Raw genomic sequence first — 17,706 nt, forward strand, 5'->3', positions numbered from 1 at the left:
GCCATGGCAGCCAGCAGGACCGTTCTGAACCATAACCACGAAGTAAGCAAAGTTGACCTCTGTGTAGCTCATCTACCCTCTCCCCATCCTGAGCCCTGTCCTGGCCTTCCCAGCTGTCCAGGCTTCAACCCATCCCCTCCTTTCCTTCCTATTCCCTTGTCCTGTGTCCTGTGCCTGAGTGCCTTCCCCAATTAAGTTCTGGCCTGGTCAATTTATTAGAGCTAAAAAACGAATAGTTGCTATTGGCTTTGCTTCTGAACATGGGCTTTCTATCTTCAAGCAAAGAAGTAAGTAGAGCAGCAATTAGGTGTTGGAGGTAGACTGAGGATCTGCTTCTGGATCTCTCCTTGTCTACTGATGGAAAATGTGGGTGATAGGCTGGCATATAGGGCAGAATTTCCACTCTGATTCAGAGGTACAATATAGAGCATGGTGGTATATTTTGCCTCTACCTCAGACCAAGAGAACTGAGAGAGTTAGACTCTACAATTCAATATACCAAGATTAAAGCAATTATTGCAAATTAGCTTAATCATTCCTCCATATGCCTTCAGAGGCAGGGTTTCTTTTTCTTTTTTTATCCTATTGTCACGACCAAATAAATGGAGGCTTGTAAATACAGATAAACTTAACTTTTAAAGGGTTATCTGTGCTCAAATGTTCTGATGCTTTTAATTAAAAATTTCCTCATTATATATAGGAAAGTGTCTGTGTTGAGGAAGTGTGAGACACCAGGAAAGCATGAATGAAATATGGGAAGGAAATGATGGCGAACACGTAGCTCTCTTTTCATTTCACCCACATATATTTTTTTCTAAAGATAGCAAGATTTACTCTTAGCATGGCCTCTGACTGACTCTGGAGCTCCTCAAGGCCAGAGAACAGGGAGCAGCTTAAATGATTCCCTCCCTTTCAAGCCATAGGTTTTAGACTTGCGTTTCTGGAACACTCTGCAAGAAATTACTGAGGGAGTACTCCAAAAGATGGAGAGCAGTGCTTTGCAAGCTTTAATGTGCACACCAATCACCTGAGAATGTGTTAAAATACAGATTCTGATTCAGTAGTCTGGAGTGATGTCTGGGATGCTTCATTTCTAACAAGTTCCCTTGTGATGTTGCTTGTCCATGAAACATATTTTGAATAGCAGGAACATTCTAGATATAGAGGCTAGATACTGAGTCCTCTTTGGCTAGCAGCAGTGCAAGGATGAAGAGGCTTGGTGGAAAAGTAGCACAGTTCTATCTGGATCAAGTGAAGGGCAGAGAAAACAAAAGGGAGGCAGATATGAGACCGATTGCACTCATGCTCCCCAGGGGTTCAAATAGATGGGTTTCAAGAAATATGTACCAGAAAGGCAGTTGCTGTCTCAAGCTAAAACAGGAAATATGCCTCATGGTGAAGAACATATGTTCTGAAGTCATATTCTCTGGGTTAAAGTACCACCTCTGTCACTTCCTAATGGAGATCTTGATCATGCCACCTTACCTCCCTGAGCCTGAGTTTACTCTTCTGTAAAATTTGAGTAATAGAACCCATCTCAAGGTGGATGTGAGGATTAAATGAAATGAGAGAGTGGCATGGACATATACACACTACCAAATGTAAAATAGCTAGCTAGTGGGAAGCAGCCACATAGCACAGGGTGATCAGCTGGGTGCTTTGTGACCACCTAGAGGGGTGGGGTAGGGAGGGTGGGAGGGAGACGCAAGAGGGAAGAGATATGGGGATATATGTATATGTATAGCTGATTCACTTTGTTATACAGCAGAAACTAACACACCATTGTAAAGCAATTACACGCCAATAAAGATGTTAAAAAAAAAAAAAAAAAGAACATAAAGCCTGAGAATAGCACCTACTATAGAGTGCTTCATAAGTGGTAGCTATTGTCACTCTTTCCATCTTTGAGCTGACCGCATTTAAGTACCACTGGGCTTTATTGAAATGTTAGCCAGCCATGGTAGTGCCATATCTGCTTTTGATGTGACTCTCAAAGCAACTTTAATTGTTTGAAACTTAAGAAAAGTTAGTGTTTTCGGATTTAAATAAATGGGATTCTAGACAAAAGCATGAAAACAGGTAGAAAAACTCCCTGGCAGGAACTATGCTAATTTTGTGCTTTGACCCTTGTCACTGCTTCTGCCTACAACTTCTCTGGCTTGAGAATCACTTGAATAAAGAAAGAATGATTTGAAAATAAAATGGATTCGAGAAACAAACTGTCTTCTGTTTCTGCAAAAAAGGAAATGCAGAATCTGGCTAATTATCATCCAGCCTGGGGCAGGCCAGGCCCAAGGGAAGAGAAGGGAGGAAAGAAGTCTTGAAGAAAGAGATTTCCAAGTCCATCAACTATACACAGAGTATCACTGAGTTGTAGGTACTGTCCTGGGGGTAAATAAGGGCATCAGACAGAACCCCTGGGTTATGGTCTAGTTGGGAAGATATTGGAGTAAAATACACACATGCATGCATGCACACAGAGATGGATAAACATACATGTCAACCTGTAGCAAAGCTCCAGTGAGGACACCTGTTGGTTAATACAAAGGATGCATCTCTGGGGAGTAAGGATTAGTCTGGGGGGGAAGAGTGGGTCTGACTGTGAAGGTCCTTGAATATGAAAGGTATCTTGTGGGCAATTAGAAGTCAATAGTGTTTTGATGTGGGTGGGGTACCATATGCAAAAGAGCATTTTAGAAAGAGTAATCTGGTAACAGTTTGAGCAATTCATTTTAACAAACATTTACTGAGTATTATGTACAGCACCAGAGTCCAAAACGCAGAGCTATGCAGCGATACAGGAAAAAAAAAATCTATATCCTCTGAGAATTAAAAGCCTTGTCAGGGAGACAGATATACTTTGTGTACTAGCGTGGAACGATTTCTAAGACAGAGTATTACGTACAAAGAGGTAAGGTACAGAACAGTATGTTTAAAACATGCTGCCATGTGTTAGGAAAGAATGCAGGGGAGACATGTATGTTTACACATGTATTTGTATACATATAAGATTTATACGAGATGTATACGTATACGAGTTGTGCAAGGATACACAAAAGTCTGAGACATTGCTTGCCTCCAGGGGAAGAAATTAGGGTGACTAGTTGGTGGAGGTGTCAATTGTATGCATATCCTTTGGCACCCTCTGAGTTTTGAAACAAAGGAATATATTACCTACTTGCATTAAAAAATATACAATAAAATAATGTGTATGGGAGTATGAGAGGGAAAAGATGAATTCCAGTTGGAAAATCTGGGGAGACTTCTGAGAGCATGTGGGCTATGAAGCTGGGCCTTTGGAAGGTAGCATTTCTACAGGTGATGGTTTGAGTGGGCGGTGTTTCAAGCAGAGGATAGAGCTTGCCTTGAGCCACAGGGTAGGGGCTAGATGGCACTGGTCAGTATGGAAGCCAATAGCCACATGTGACTATTGAACACTTGAAATATGGCTAGTGTGTGCAAATTGAGATGTGCTGTAAGTGTAAACTACTCATGGGTTTTTGAAGACATAGTAAGAAAAAAGAATGTAAAGTTTTTCATTAGTAATTTTTATGTTGATTACATCCTAAAAGGATAATATTTTGGATATATTGGGTTAAGTTAAATATATTAAAATTAATGTCACTTGTTTCTATTTACTTTTTTAAATGTATCTACTAGATCATGTAAAATTACATCTGGGACTTGCATTAGATGTCTGCTGAACAGGGCTGATCTAGGTAACGGAGCTTTTCAGAGAGTGTTGAGTTAGGTCGGTATGGCTGCAGCAGGGCGTATATGGATAAAAGTGGGAGGGAAGTTTGGAAAAAGTGGGCCAGGCCAAATTGTGGAGGGCATTGGCTACTCAGCTAAAGAGTTTGGACTTTAATTTTGTATTCACTAGTGAGCCCCTGCAGGGCTTGGAGTGTAGGAATCAGATGATCAAATGGCTGCTTTGGACAGGGGTGAAAGTATGGTCAGGAAGAGCAGTTATGAGAGTAGCAAGGAGTGAGGTTAGGGTCTGGGCTTGGGTGGTAGCTTTGAAATCGGAAAGAGATCAATGTAAACTATATTATGAAGGGAGAATTGATAGAACTGAGTGGAGGTATAGATGTCAGAGACAACATGAAGTTTTACATCCCTGGTGATTAGAAGCATGTCAGTGCCAGTAATAAGCATAATGAAGCCTGGAGAGCCTGGAGAGGGAGGTGGATGGGAGCTGCCTGGGAGAGAAGATAATTTTTATTTTTATTTTTTTACTTTTTTGCAGTACGTGGGCCTCTCACTGTTGTGGCCTCTCCCTCTGTGGCGCACAGGCTCCGGACGCGCAGGCTCAGCGGCCGTGGCTCACGGGCCTAGCCGCCCCACGGCATGCGGGATCCTCCCGGACCAGGTCACAAACCCGCGTCCCCTGCATCGGCAGGCGGACTCTCAACCACTGCGCCACCCGGGAAGCCCCGATTTTGATTTTTGATGTGGTGAGTTTGAGATGGCTGGCTGAAGTGTGGAAGTGAGGGTATGAGAGAAACAGATTTTTGGGTCTTAGTAGAGGTAATCAAATCGGTCAGATAATTATAATAATGATTAGTACTTGTATGGCATTAAAATACACACAGTGCTCTCACAATGATTATTTTACATAATCCCTACAGTAGTCCGAGGCTCAAAGAGTTTAAGTTTCTTGGCCAAGATCACACAGCTAGTTAGTGGCCACAGTAGCAGGCCCAAACTTGCTTTCTATCACTGCACTTGAAATAAAATGCTATGGGAAAATGTAGGGAAAATATTAGACTCTAGATTATACAATTTCACTTCCCCCAAGCTGCTGCCTAAGTTGAGGGGTGGACCCAACCCTGAGAAAACTATCTTAGATTCCCCTCAGTTGTTTTAAACATCCTTTTCAGAGATGAGGAATCTGTGGCCCTGGAAGTTAAGTAAAATGTCAGAAATGTCTATTAATGAGAGGGGTAGGTGGAACTCAGACACGTGCTGTGGTACATTGCATGGTTGTTTCCAGGTATTAATATTTCCTCCCTGTTAGAGAGAATGTCTCTGCCTCCTGCCATGAGCCCTACCAAACTGATGTGGGCTTGGTCATAAAACTTGCTTTGGCCCATGGAATGTGGGCTAAAGTGACCTCCGCCACCTAGAATCAGAAGCTTTAACAGCCATGACATGGTTCAGCCTCTTTTGCTCCCTTCCCTCAGTTGAGATCCTGGAATAAGGAAGACATACAAAGCAGAGCCACAGATGACCTGTAGCTGCTGCAGGGCCTTTTGCTATGGTGATTGAGTTTGAGAGATTGTTTGTAATTTAGTGCAACCTAGCCTAAGCCGACTGACACACTACCCCATTATATGTGCTTTGTTTCCATTACACTGACTGTTCACAAATGCTCACTTTTTACCTGGTTAACTTCTCATCCTTTCGGTCTCCAATTAAATGTAACTTTTTCAGAGAGGCTTTTCTTGACCACAGAGTCTAATTTAGGTCCCCCTCCCCACCATACACTCAAACACCATTATTTTCTTTTATAGTATCTGCATTCTTTCCTTCTTAGGCACTTAACGCAGTTGTCATCATATAGACAACGTAGACTTGTTTATCATTGGCATGTTCCACTTGACTATAAGCTCCTGAAGACCTGGATCACATCTATTTTTGCTTGCTATTATATACCGCCTGTTACACAGTAGTTGCTCTGTGGATATTTGTGGAATAAGTGATGAACAAATGAATAGCTTATTGTTAACCTGGTTGTTGGATCATAAACTGAGAAGGTGGGGGGATGTAGCAATTAGCGGAGATGATAAAGCTCCTAAAGAAGTTCCTGGGTGCAAGGATCAACTACTTTTTTAGTTTTTTGTCCTTCTCTTTCAAGGAAACTTTGAAAGCAGTGGCACTTTTCAAAACCCTTAAAAACAGATTCACTTGCCAACAGGCCTGCGTCCTGGCAGGCTTCCTGCCTAATCCCAGGGAGGCCTGCGGAAGACCACAGACAGACTAGAAGGGCTCCTTTGAAAGAAAAGAGGACCGTTGCCATAGAATGCTTATTTATATAGAGTAAAAGAGTCACCTGCCCTTCCCCTTCTGAGTGGTTGTTGCAATTTAGTGAAAAGTGGAAAGGAGGGGGAGAGAAAGAGACAACTGGGAAATAGAAATTATGGGCTGGGTATAGTGGGTCCTTTTGCAGTCCAAACCAAACAAAAAATCAGGCCTACTCCCCCTCACTTTCACCTGCCAAGAGACCACTTAAGAGGTGGCTCTAGACTGTATCACACCAAGCTGGCAATCAAGAATTTGAAGACTTTGTGCAAAACTGACAGTCTCTTCATGACAGAGACATGCACACGTGCTCAGGTGGCAGGAGGGAGGAGGAAGCAACAGTTGTGTATTTTATATCATGAAGTCTCTTGTATTGAGAAACCCACTAGGTCCCACAGCTTGAGTTATGGAAAGCTGCAGTGAAGCCTGAGGTCGAGGCTATGTGTCAGTGGGTGGAGTCAATGACCCTTTCCTCCGGAGATGCTCATTAATCCTGTGACCCTCCAGAACACACAGCCAGGGCAGTCTCCTTTGGCAGGGCAGGAGAGGGGAAGCTTATGGGGATATACTGCACTTTTAAAAAGTAAAATAAACGTAATAAAAAGCAGGCAGCATAATTGCCGTGACTTATATCCCATGACATTTGATAATAACAAGGTTGGTACCTTACAAATAAGTTCCACATTTACAACTCTGCCTTGATATTTACACTTATTAAATTGTTTAGGGAGGTGGTTCCTGGATGCTGGAGGCCCATATATAAAACATATTAGCATAATTGGAGTACAGCCAAATCCCTCAGGGTACATTGCAGGTACTTGTTAAAAGCTTGCCCTTGGAGGAAAAGCCTTCCTCCTTGTCTTCAGTCAGTCATCAGCTCCTGAAAGAGCTCCTCTGAAATCAACTTCTAGTCATCCACAGTTCGGGAGGCTTGTCCTCAACGCTGACCTTAGGCAGGCCCTCAGATCCCAGGACAATGATGAAGGCTGCGTTCTCACCTGGATGAGAAAATTAGCTATGATTTTCCATTACCTGTACCAAACATTCCTTTTCATTTGTTTAATTCACTGAGAGTTGACACTACACATTAATTCATTGAGCAATGGCTTTGTGTAAAGGCACAGAGATGAATGAGACAGTCATGGCCATCAAGAAACACTTTAGTCAAGGACACAGACAACTAACTCTAGTAGAAGGCAGAATGAAATAAGGGCCATAATAGGAGTATGAACAAATTGCTACGGGAGCCTAGATTACACAATTTATTTTAATGAGGAAAGGAGAATTAAGGAAGGCTTCAGAAAGGCAGCACTGGTCCTTGAAGGATTAATAGGAGAAAAAGGGTGAAGTTGGGCAGTGAGGTCATACCAGTCAGGGTAAAGTGCATGTACATAAAATGGCATGAACGTATATACGTGTTTGGGGATGTAATCATATGTTTGTTTATCACTGGCAGGCTCCAATGATAAATCCAGCACAGCATGGCTGGAGGGATGGCAAAGGGGCTTGGAAGTTATGTTTGAGTCTGCTCCTGGAAACTTTGATGCCTGTACTAGTTTTGTTAATTAAGGGGAACAATCAAAACTTTTGAAGTGGATCAAGAATGGCATTTTAGGAAGCAATCTCTAGCAGTGCGAAGGACGGGTTGAAGAGCTAAAACACCGAAAACAGGGGGACCAACTTCTGTGCCTGACTGGATATTAGGGGAGAAGGAATAATACAAAGATGCTTCTGGTGTTTCTAGCCTTAGAGATTGGGAGAAGTGTAGTGCCCGTAATGACACGGGCAACCTGGAGAGAAGGATCAGCTTGCTGGAGAAGAACATATTTTGTTGGGAGTATACTGAGTTTAGCGTGTGAGCTATCCTTTACAGAGGGAGGGGGGTTCTGGCGCTCTGGCGAGATCTCAGTTACCTGCTCATGGGAGATTGTCAAAGCCATGGATATGGCTACCACGACCCTGATGGTGGGGACAACACAATCGAACACTGGAGATACTGCCTGTATTTAGGGGTCATGTGACCCCCCCCTAAATATGTGAATATTTACGTATTAGTAAATATGTGAAGACAACCACTAATAAATGGGAGTGAAGAATTTTCTGAGTGGTGGGAGAAGACAAGGCTAGGTGTATTTAGTGCCAAACCGGCAAAAAGTAAGCAGGATGAGGATAAAGGGGAATTCGTAGGATTTGGCAATTAGGTGATTAGTGGTAGCCTTGAAGGCGAGAAGATTCACGGGAAGGCTGCTGTTGTTGTTTAATCAGATAGAGGAGACTTGAGGATGCTTGTAGACTGAGAGGAAATGAGCTGATGGAATAATGGATGTGAAAAGTGAAAGTCCTTTCGAAAGTACAAAGTACCACACGATACAAGGTCACAGCAAGTGAGATTTTTATCCCAGATGCTCTAGAGTTGAAAGGTCATTGACATCTAACAGATGCTTTGATTTTTATCATTATACTGAGTTCTGCTAAGAAGGCCTTATTCCTGACCTCTTTCATCTCCCTTCCCTCCCTCCTCCAAGCACTACCATAAGTGTTACCAGTCGTTCAGTTGTTCAGCCAGGTAAAATACTCATTATTTGATTTTTGTCAGCAAGTCTAGGTCACTCTGCCATTACATATCACAGGTTGCCAAAAACTGTTTAAAGAGAAAATTCTTAGGATTTGGTTATTTTCCATGTAATTCCCATTGTGATATGCAGGTTTTTGTAGGAAAACAAAGGGACAATAACACAAGGTATTTGTGGGGTGGGAGGGAGATGGAGCAGATTCATAAACCAGGTCCCCTTCCAAAACAAAACAGTATTAGCTAAAATAAAGCCATTCAGTGTCACATGTACCCAGCAGTTGAACGTACTGAGGAGGGAAGCCTTATATGGTTGTTAGAGTAGAAAGGTATTTAGCGTAAAGGGAATAGACCTGAGTAGAGTTTGAAAGTCTGAGAGGTTCCTGAGAAAACAGTAAAACAGGAGAATTTGCTGTTATTTTAGAGAGTAATGGTTGTTCAAGAACCTCGTAAATGTATGACTTAAAATATTAACCAGACACTTAAGAAGTCCTAGCTATGAACTAATTAAAGCTTTTCCCATGAATTATGCTTCATCTAAATGCCTTTCTTTCCTGTCAGTATGGGACCAAAACTGAATCAGTACATTTTAATGTCCACTCAATCTTTGTCAGTTTTTCCTTTCTTTGAACAGCCATTCAGTGTTTTGACTTTCAGTATTATTGAGAAGAAAACAAAAGAGAAGGGACTGGAAAGGGAAAGAGAAAGGGGAAAAGAAGAAAAGGAAAGAAAAAGAACACAGCCTAGAGAGGTAACCCTGGTCCTTATTACCATAATCACTACAGTATCACTAAATACGCTCTTGTGTGGAATCGTTTTTTCCTGCCTGCCCTATGTCTTCATGACTTGATGCTACTTGTACACGAGGTTTGTTTGAGCCATTCAACAACACAGATAGTAGGATCGTATCAAGTGTCAGAGCTGCAGCTGTACACATCCATGGTATCACTGCAATGATGAGCTCTTCTTCTTGTGTTCAATTTTTTCTGTTGAAAGTAGCCCATGAGTCACTCAGGCCTGAAACCTTGGTGTCAGATTTGAATCTTTCCTCTCCTCACACCCTCAACACCTAATTGATTTGCCAGTTATTTAGATGCTACTTGGATCTGTCCCACTGATGCTATCCTAGTTCGGGCCTTCATTAATTATCAAAAGTATTATTGCAAAAAAAAATATTATTGCAATTGCGTCCAACAAAGTTGGCCTTCTGTGACCTCTCCCATCTGTCTTACACAGAGCTTCCATCACCATCTTCCTTAAGTGCTCCATGTCATTTCTTTCCTCAAAATCCCTCAGTATTCCCCAACATTTATAAAATCAAGCCCAAACCACACAACCACTGCTGCCTTTCATGGAACCTTAAGTTCTAGTCCAACCGAATTGCTCCATATTCCTTGCATATGCACATCAAAGCTTGTACTTCTGCTCATGCCTTCCCTCCCTCCTCAAAAAGACGTTAAGTTCCATGAGACTAGAGCCCACATCTGTCCAGTTCACTGTTATGGTCTCAGAGCCTAGCATTGTGGTTGGCACACAGCAGGTGCTCATTAAATTTTGACTGAATGAATAAAACCTTGACATATCCAAACCTACTTACCCTTTAAATTTCATTTCAAATGCCACCAGTGCCAAAAAATCTATACTGATACCTGCTTTCCACCTCAATACCCACCTCACCTAGGTCAACTGTTTTTTCTGAACTCCCCTAGGCCTTATCTGTACCACTCTTACGACACTGATCATGTGCTTTCCACTTTGAATTACAGTTCTTTTTGTACACGTGCCATCTCCCATTAGACTGTGAGATCCCTGAAGGCAGGAGCTGTGTTTAATTCATAATGGTGTCCTGAAAAGTAATGATGTCCACTGAACAGGCACACTGTGATTAGAATAGCCACACTGGAGCCTTTAGCGAAGTAGAGAAGTTGAAGGTTTATTATTAATATTTCTAATAATACAATAAGAGCCCTTGTGCTTTGCTCATACACATCAAAAGGTGAAAATATTTTCTGCACCTTAGCCAAAATATAGGTAAAAATACTGGCTGAACTTCTATTAGCCAAGATATAAGGTCATCATGGCTAAAGTCTGAACGCTGGCTTATCTCCACGGACTAGGAACAAAGTTGTGATTTGCACAATTCATGAATTTGCAAGTTGTTTTTCCCTGCAGTGGATACTAACTATAATAATATTTTATTTGTGGCTCTTGGGACTCTAGACATCTAAATAAGTTGTAAATGGGATCTTTGGCTATAGCTTTCTTTTTACTATAAATCAAAACTATACACCCTGTTACATGCATTGCACATATATCAATTTCCAGATTTCCATTTTCCTTTGAGCTCTTGACATTAAGCTCGAATTCCCCTAGCTGTGGATACTAAGGTTTTCAGACTCCCTACAAAGGAGTTTGCCTACTTGGGTCTCTAGGGGAGAAAAAGCCAATTTTTTTTGATTCCTGGAGCAAACCATTCCAAGGGAAACAATGGTCTTGCCAGGTACTTTGGACCGTATCACTTATAGACCTGGTTATTACCTTGTCCAACCCTCCATCTTCAAGTCAGCCCACCTATGATGAGAGATTCTCTTGAAAGCCCTCCAGAGAATAAGTATCTAAAATCCTTTATGACGAATTCCAGATTTTTACCCCTCTGAGCATCTGAAGCCCATTTACTTTCATTCTATAATCATGGTAAAAAAAACCCTTTTCTGTAGAAACAGTTTCTCTGGAGAATGTAAATCACCCTTCTGACTTTTCTCGACTTTTAAGTAAGTTGTGCAAACATCTCTCCACTACTCTGGCAAGAAGTGCTGAAGATTACTTAAAGAAAAATCTTATGATTCCCACAGGTGGGCGTGTCTTTGAATATATCCCATGATTTCCACCTGACCAGGTCCTTATAGAAATACTTTTATACTTCTGTTAAGTTGAAACTTCTCCTTCTAGAATGTTCTTCATCAATTTTTTTTTTTTACATCTTTATTGGAGCATAATTGCTTTACAGTGGTGTGCTAGTTTCTGCTTTATAACAAAGTGAGTCAGTTATACATATATATATGTTCCCATATCTCTTCCCTCTTGCGTCTCCCTCCCTCCCACCCTCCCTCCCCCACCCCTCCAGGCGGTCACAAAGCACCGAGCTGATCTCCCTGTGCTATGCGGCTGCTTCCCACTACCTAGTTCACGTTTGGTAGTGTATATATGTCCTTGCCGCTCTCTCGCTTTGTCACACCTTACCCTTCCCCCTCCCCATATCCTCAAGTCCATTCTCTAGTAGGTCTGTGTCTTTATTCCCGTCTTACCCCTAGGTTCTTCATGACATTTTTTTTTTCTTAAATTCCATATATATGTGTTAGCATACGGTATTTGTCTTTCTCTAGAATGTTCTTACATTCCGTCTTTATACTTCTTCAGTTTGTGCCTTTTCACCCATCCTTAGTATTAATTATCATAGGCAGCACAACATTTAATGTAACCTTAACTTTATTGAATAAGTAAGTATGCATTACAGATAGATTGCAAGTCATTCTTGGTCCTGCAGAGACAGCTGTTTATGCCGAGGCAAAACGAGAACATGAATCCGCAGTTCTACTGCTACTGAAATACTTCTGAGTGTCTTGGTATGGGCACAATCTCCCTCAATATCCATTCAAACAGGTTTTGCTGTCACCTCTCCTTTCAGCTGAGGGATTCACAATATCTAAAATAAACTTGTAAAGAACGCTTCTGTATCAGAGGTAGTTTTATACCTACATTATTAATCATAGAAAACATTTGGCCAAAGACTCCATAAAAGGGGCAGAGAAGATACACCAGAGCTCAAAGTTGGAACCAATTATTTTTTCAAGCTAATTGGCCACAGTAACAAAAGTATCAACTGAATTTTAGAATAGCCTGTTCAGCCATTTAACATCAAAGCATGCAGTAGCCTGTGCATACAATAGCTCTTAGCGACAACCTTGAATTTGGCTTGAGCACCAAGGATGCATTTCAAAATGTGAAAAGTACATTTATGTGCAATGACTAGTGTTGTGAGCTGAAAGGTGGCTCCCCAAAGATACGTCCATGTCCCAATTCTCAGAACCCGTGACGTTAACTGAGTTGGGGAAAGGGTCTTCACAGATGCAATTAAGTTAAGGATCTTGAAATGAGGAGATTATCACTGATAAACCGGTGGGCCTTAAATGCCTTCACGAGTGTCTTTATAAGCAGGAGGCAGAGGTAGACTAGACATACAGAGGGAAAGGTGATATGAAGACAGAGCAGAAAGAGATTTGGCCACAAGCCGAGGAATGATGACAGTCACAAGAAACTGGGAGGGGCAAGGAACAGGTTTTCTCCTAGCGCCTCCAGAGGGAGTACAGCCCTGCTAATACCTCAATTTACGACTTCTGGTCTCCAAAACAGTAAGAGAATGAATGCCTGTTGTTTTAAGTGAGCATGTTTGGAGTACTCTGTTACAGCAGCCACAGCAACAAACTACAGGTTTTGGTACCAGGAAGTCAGGGACTGCTGTAACAAATACCTAAAAATGTAGAAGTGGCTTTGGAATTAGATCACGTGTAGAGGCCGGAAGAATTTTGACGTATGTGGTACAAAAAGCATGGACTGCCTTAAACAGACTGTCGGGAAGAATAGGAATGTTAAAGGCGCGTCTCATGAGGGCTCAGAAGGAACTGAGGAACATTTTATTGAAAACTAGAGGAAAGGTGATCCTTGCTATATAGCGGCAAAAAGCTTATCCGAATTGTCTCCAACTGTTGTGTGGAAAGTAGATCTGTAAGTGATGAATTTGGATATTTAGCTGAGGAAATTTGAGAGCAAAGCATTGGAGGTATGGCCTAGTTTTTTCTTGAGCTTAGAGTAAAGTATAAGAGGAAAGGGATAAATTGAAGAAAGAACTGTTAAGCAGAAAGGACCCAGCACTTGATGATTCAGGAAATTCTGAGCCTATTCGGATTGCAAAACATGCTAAAATGAAGATTCACTGTTTGTTAGGATAGTGTGGATAGTGTGCTCTGGAGATAAAGCCAAGGCTGGATAACCTTTGGCTAGTGCTGTAGAGATTAGGCATTGACTCACTCACTGATCCACTCAATCATCTCAGTAGAAGCCAGGAACAGAGGTGGTGTTATCTGGCAAAGATCTGTGAGGACTCTCTTGTCTCACTAGTAAATCAATATGATATATAGGGGGAGCCTACAGAATTTTTGAGAAAGTTACACCAGCAGAAACAGTTCCAGCTTGGCCTGAAAGGGACAGAGACAGGACAAAAATGAGAGAAGGCGGTCAGACTACCAAAACTTTACAGGCAGGAAGCAGGCTGATAAAGCTGCAAAGAGGTGATACCCTTCGATAGAAAAGATCAACCCCAGGGCAGAGCTGCAGGTTTAGAGGCAGAAGTACAAGCCATGGGCACAGAGGCAGAGACTTGATCCATGGGCCAAGAGGCCAGAGCTGCAGGCCTAAAGGATGTAGCCCTGAGACAAGGAGGATTATTGTCAAGTCTTGAAACCTAAGGGGATTCTGCCTGGCCAAATTCTGAAAATCATCAGGACAGGTGGCTCCTTTCTATGTTTGTTTGTTCCACTTTCTCCCTTTTGGAATAGGAATGTCTATAACTATTATCATATGCCTGTCCCACCACTGTATTCCGGAAGCAGGGGCCCTGTTAATGTCTTGTTTCACTGATTCACAGATGCAAAGGAATTTTGCCCCAGGGTTTTCACCTATAGCTGATTTAGATGATCTAGGTGAGCTTTGGAACTTTTGAACTGAAGACGTTTGGATGAGATTTTAGACTTAGGGTTGAGACTTTTGGGAATGTCGGGATAGGGTGAATATACTTTGCACATGGGACAGACATAAATTTGGTGGGGGGGGTCCAGAGGGCAGGCTGTCATGGGCTAAAGGTCACCTCCAAAAAGATATGTCCACATCCTAATCCCCAGAACCTATGAATGTTACGTTTTTGGAAAAAGGGTCTTACAGATGTAATTAAGTTTAGGGTCTTCACATGAAATTATCCTGGATTATCTAGGTGGGCCCTAAATTCCAACAAAAGTGTCCTTATAAGAGAGAGGCATAGGGAGATTAAATACACAGAGGAGAAGGTGATGTGAAGATGGAGCAGAGAGAGATGTGGCCGTAACCCAAAGAATGCCAATAGCTACCCGAAGCTGAAGAGGCAAGGGAAGAGTTTCTTCTAGAGCCTCTGGAGGGAGCATGACCCTTGATTTTGGACAGCTGGCCACCACAACCATGAAAGAATAAATTTCTGATATGTTAGGTCACCAAGTTTGTAGTAATTCGTTACAGCAGCCAAAGGAAACTAGTACAACTAGTAAACATTGTAAAGGGTTTTGCAATTTTAAAAAACATTCTGAAGAAAATCTGCATAAATTGGTGCTTCTCACGTGTGGCAGTAATAAACCCAATAAAAGACTTTAGTATAATTTGGTTCTATACTAAAAATGTCACTATGTACTTTTTTCTGGCGATAATTTTCAATCTAAAACAAAACTGCAAATGGCTAGAGCAGGACCACTATAAATCTGGGAAGCAAACCCTTTAATTGAGTTATCAGAACTTCGTGAAAGACCCTGAACGGTCTCATAATGTTTGTGAAAAGCATGTGGAATTATTCTAAATACAAATATATAATTTATCAGTAATAGTACTTTTTTCCCCACAAACTAAAAAATAAGGCAAGTTCACATCTGGAAAAGGTGATATTCATCAGTATGTCCACCTTGACCAGCCTGATAATATGGCATGGCAAATGCCCCTAAATATTAGTCAGGGTGAATATTTCAAAATATCATTTTCCTACAGTCTGAAAAGCTATCAAAAGACTCAAAGAAGCCATACCATGAAGATTTCAGAAAAGACTTTGTGAAGTTAAAAATACGTACATTAAGTATTTACAGAAATAATTAGTAGAACCTAAATCTTTGTTGTTGTTGTTATTGTTAAAAAAACAGTGTGTGAAATTGATATGTCCCTTAAACCTGTGTGTGTGTGTGTGTGTGTGTGTGTGCGCGCGCATATGAGTGTGTCTTAAGATAGATGATAGGATAAAGTTGTAAAATCTCAGATCCTGTTACTGCTTTTGATTTCTCTATTGTAGCAGCTTCAGAGCTTTGTAAAGGATAAGACCCAAGTAAGAATGCACTGGAGGAAAAGGCAGCAATTTGAATCACTGTACGTCTATAAAAAGGAAACTGTGAGCTATTGGTCACTTGGTTACATTATCTCAGGGAGTGACTTGCCAAGCCAGTCTCTCGTTCTTTCTGAATGTCTATAATGTACTTTGGAGGAAGTCGAAATAGGATTTTCTTTATAAGAAATGTACATATAAGAAATCTTTTACAATCATCATCTGCATGGATTAGTCCAGAGAAGTTATACCACATTATTACAATGCATTTTTTAAAAATAATAGACAAGTATAACTTTTCCTCCCTCATCTATTTAAGAAAAATGTAGAGCCTGTTTTTTCCTCCTAGAGTTGTTTCGGCAGCATCATTTGAATTTGTTAATATAAGGTAAATAAGTAAGATGGTGATTGATTGAGAAGTTCACTTAGTCACTGGGATGTGGAATTATTGTAGCAGGAGATATAAATATATACACATATATACAGATACATACATGTAATTTCTTTTTCTTCTTCAGATCACCACGGCGGAACTGGAAAGGGGAGTAGAAAGGCAGATAAAACAACTGACCTTTCGGACAGTTTTCTGCTGCCTCCCGCGGAGAGAAATATTTTTCCCCTCAGATCTCCTAGAACTCTATTCCCTGCCTTCAAGGGGGGGGGGGGGGGTGGGAGAAAGAAGCAATAGAGATAAGAAGTAAACCATGGAGAATAGAGAGCAATATTTACCTTTAAAAATCTGAATAAAGGTAACAGAATTTGCAGGTTCAGCCCTAGCATAAACATTAAAATGTGAGGTTTTTCTCAAAAACAGCCATATAAAGTATTTGTATAAAGTAGATATATGTGCATAATTAGAAAATACCTCTTTAAATAAAGTTTAAATCACTTTCTCTAACTGCTTCTGTTAAACTTTCTGGCTTATTTTTAGCAATGATAAGTGCCTGCAATATCATGCTGAAACTCTAGATTAATGATAAGTTTAATTTCAGCCGAAGCAGAGGAATCCATCAACTTTCACTTGAGATAAGATTCTAAGTAACTTGACGGGGCGGGGGGGGGGGGGGGTGAAGCAGTACTTTTTCTGAGTTTCCAAAAATGGTTTCTTTTATAGGGTGTGCAATATCAGTGCCTTTCCAAACCATTAACAAACACACACATTTTCACTGGCCTTTTCCTTTTCTATATAACAGGAATCAGAAGTAGACACTGACTAATTCTTTCTATTCTTTTTCGTCTCTTTTCTTCCTTTCTTTTTTTTGGGGGGGGGGTGACTTCAAATTTGAGTAATAATATTATACATTTTTGACAGACTGAATGGTTTTGAAAGTCTTTGGAACTCTTCAATTTCTTACACTTTTCGTCATCACGGTCAGGCCACACACAGTAACAAATAATACACATCTTTACACTAAAAGGGAACGTATTTTATAATCCTGGTAATTGTGTTCGTATTAGTATAACTAACTGTGGGAGGAGTCTTGCAATAACTTTACATATGCACGCTATTGAATCCAGCTCAGCTCGATCTTTGCAGAAACGTACTTATTTCCTCACCATCCCTTGAGTGCATGTTTTGTTCCTCCCAAAATGTATGATTTTGTTTACTTAAGAAGTATTTTCATATTCTTTGGCATCAGGAATCACTTAGATGAGATAGCTTCATTGTGGCGAGAGCGTGACCTTTCCAAAGGTACTCGTCTGTTATCTGTAAGACAAAGAGAAAAAGAACCAAAAACATGGTGAGCTTTGGATCCCAGCTGTTACGTGATGTCAGGTTGAGCGAGGTTTTCAAACAGTCCTGAAAAATTACTTCAAATGAATATATAAATAACAAGGAGCCAAGATCTGAGGCGTTCATGCTGCAGCTCCCAGGCTGAGTTCAAGAGTTTGAAATCAGCATTAAACGACTTTTCTTGGTAAGTGAAGTCAGAGTGATAAAAGAAATGGA

The 17,706-nt window shown here is 41.0% G+C and overlaps 1 protein-coding gene across 1 annotated transcript in view; it reads right to left on the reverse strand.

Moving 5' to 3' along the window:
* Window positions 1–12,042: 12,042 nt before the first annotated feature.
* The window catches only part of DIAPH2 (diaphanous related formin 2), an 887,827-nt gene continuing 882,163 nt past the window's right edge, over window positions 12,043–17,706 (reverse strand). Inside the window, exon 28 of the mRNA XM_022580795.3 lies at window positions 12,043–17,463. Coding sequence (XP_022436503.1) covers window positions 17,399–17,463 — 65 coding nt within the window. The 3' untranslated portion in view covers window positions 12,043–17,398. The remainder of the gene's footprint in view (window positions 17,464–17,706) is intronic.

Source organism: Delphinapterus leucas, chromosome X, assembly GCF_059928025.1.
Source record: "Delphinapterus leucas isolate spDelLeu-1000000601 "Yukka" chromosome X, BTC_Dleu_Yukka2, whole genome shotgun sequence".
NCBI lineage: Eukaryota > Metazoa > Chordata > Mammalia > Artiodactyla > Monodontidae > Delphinapterus > Delphinapterus leucas.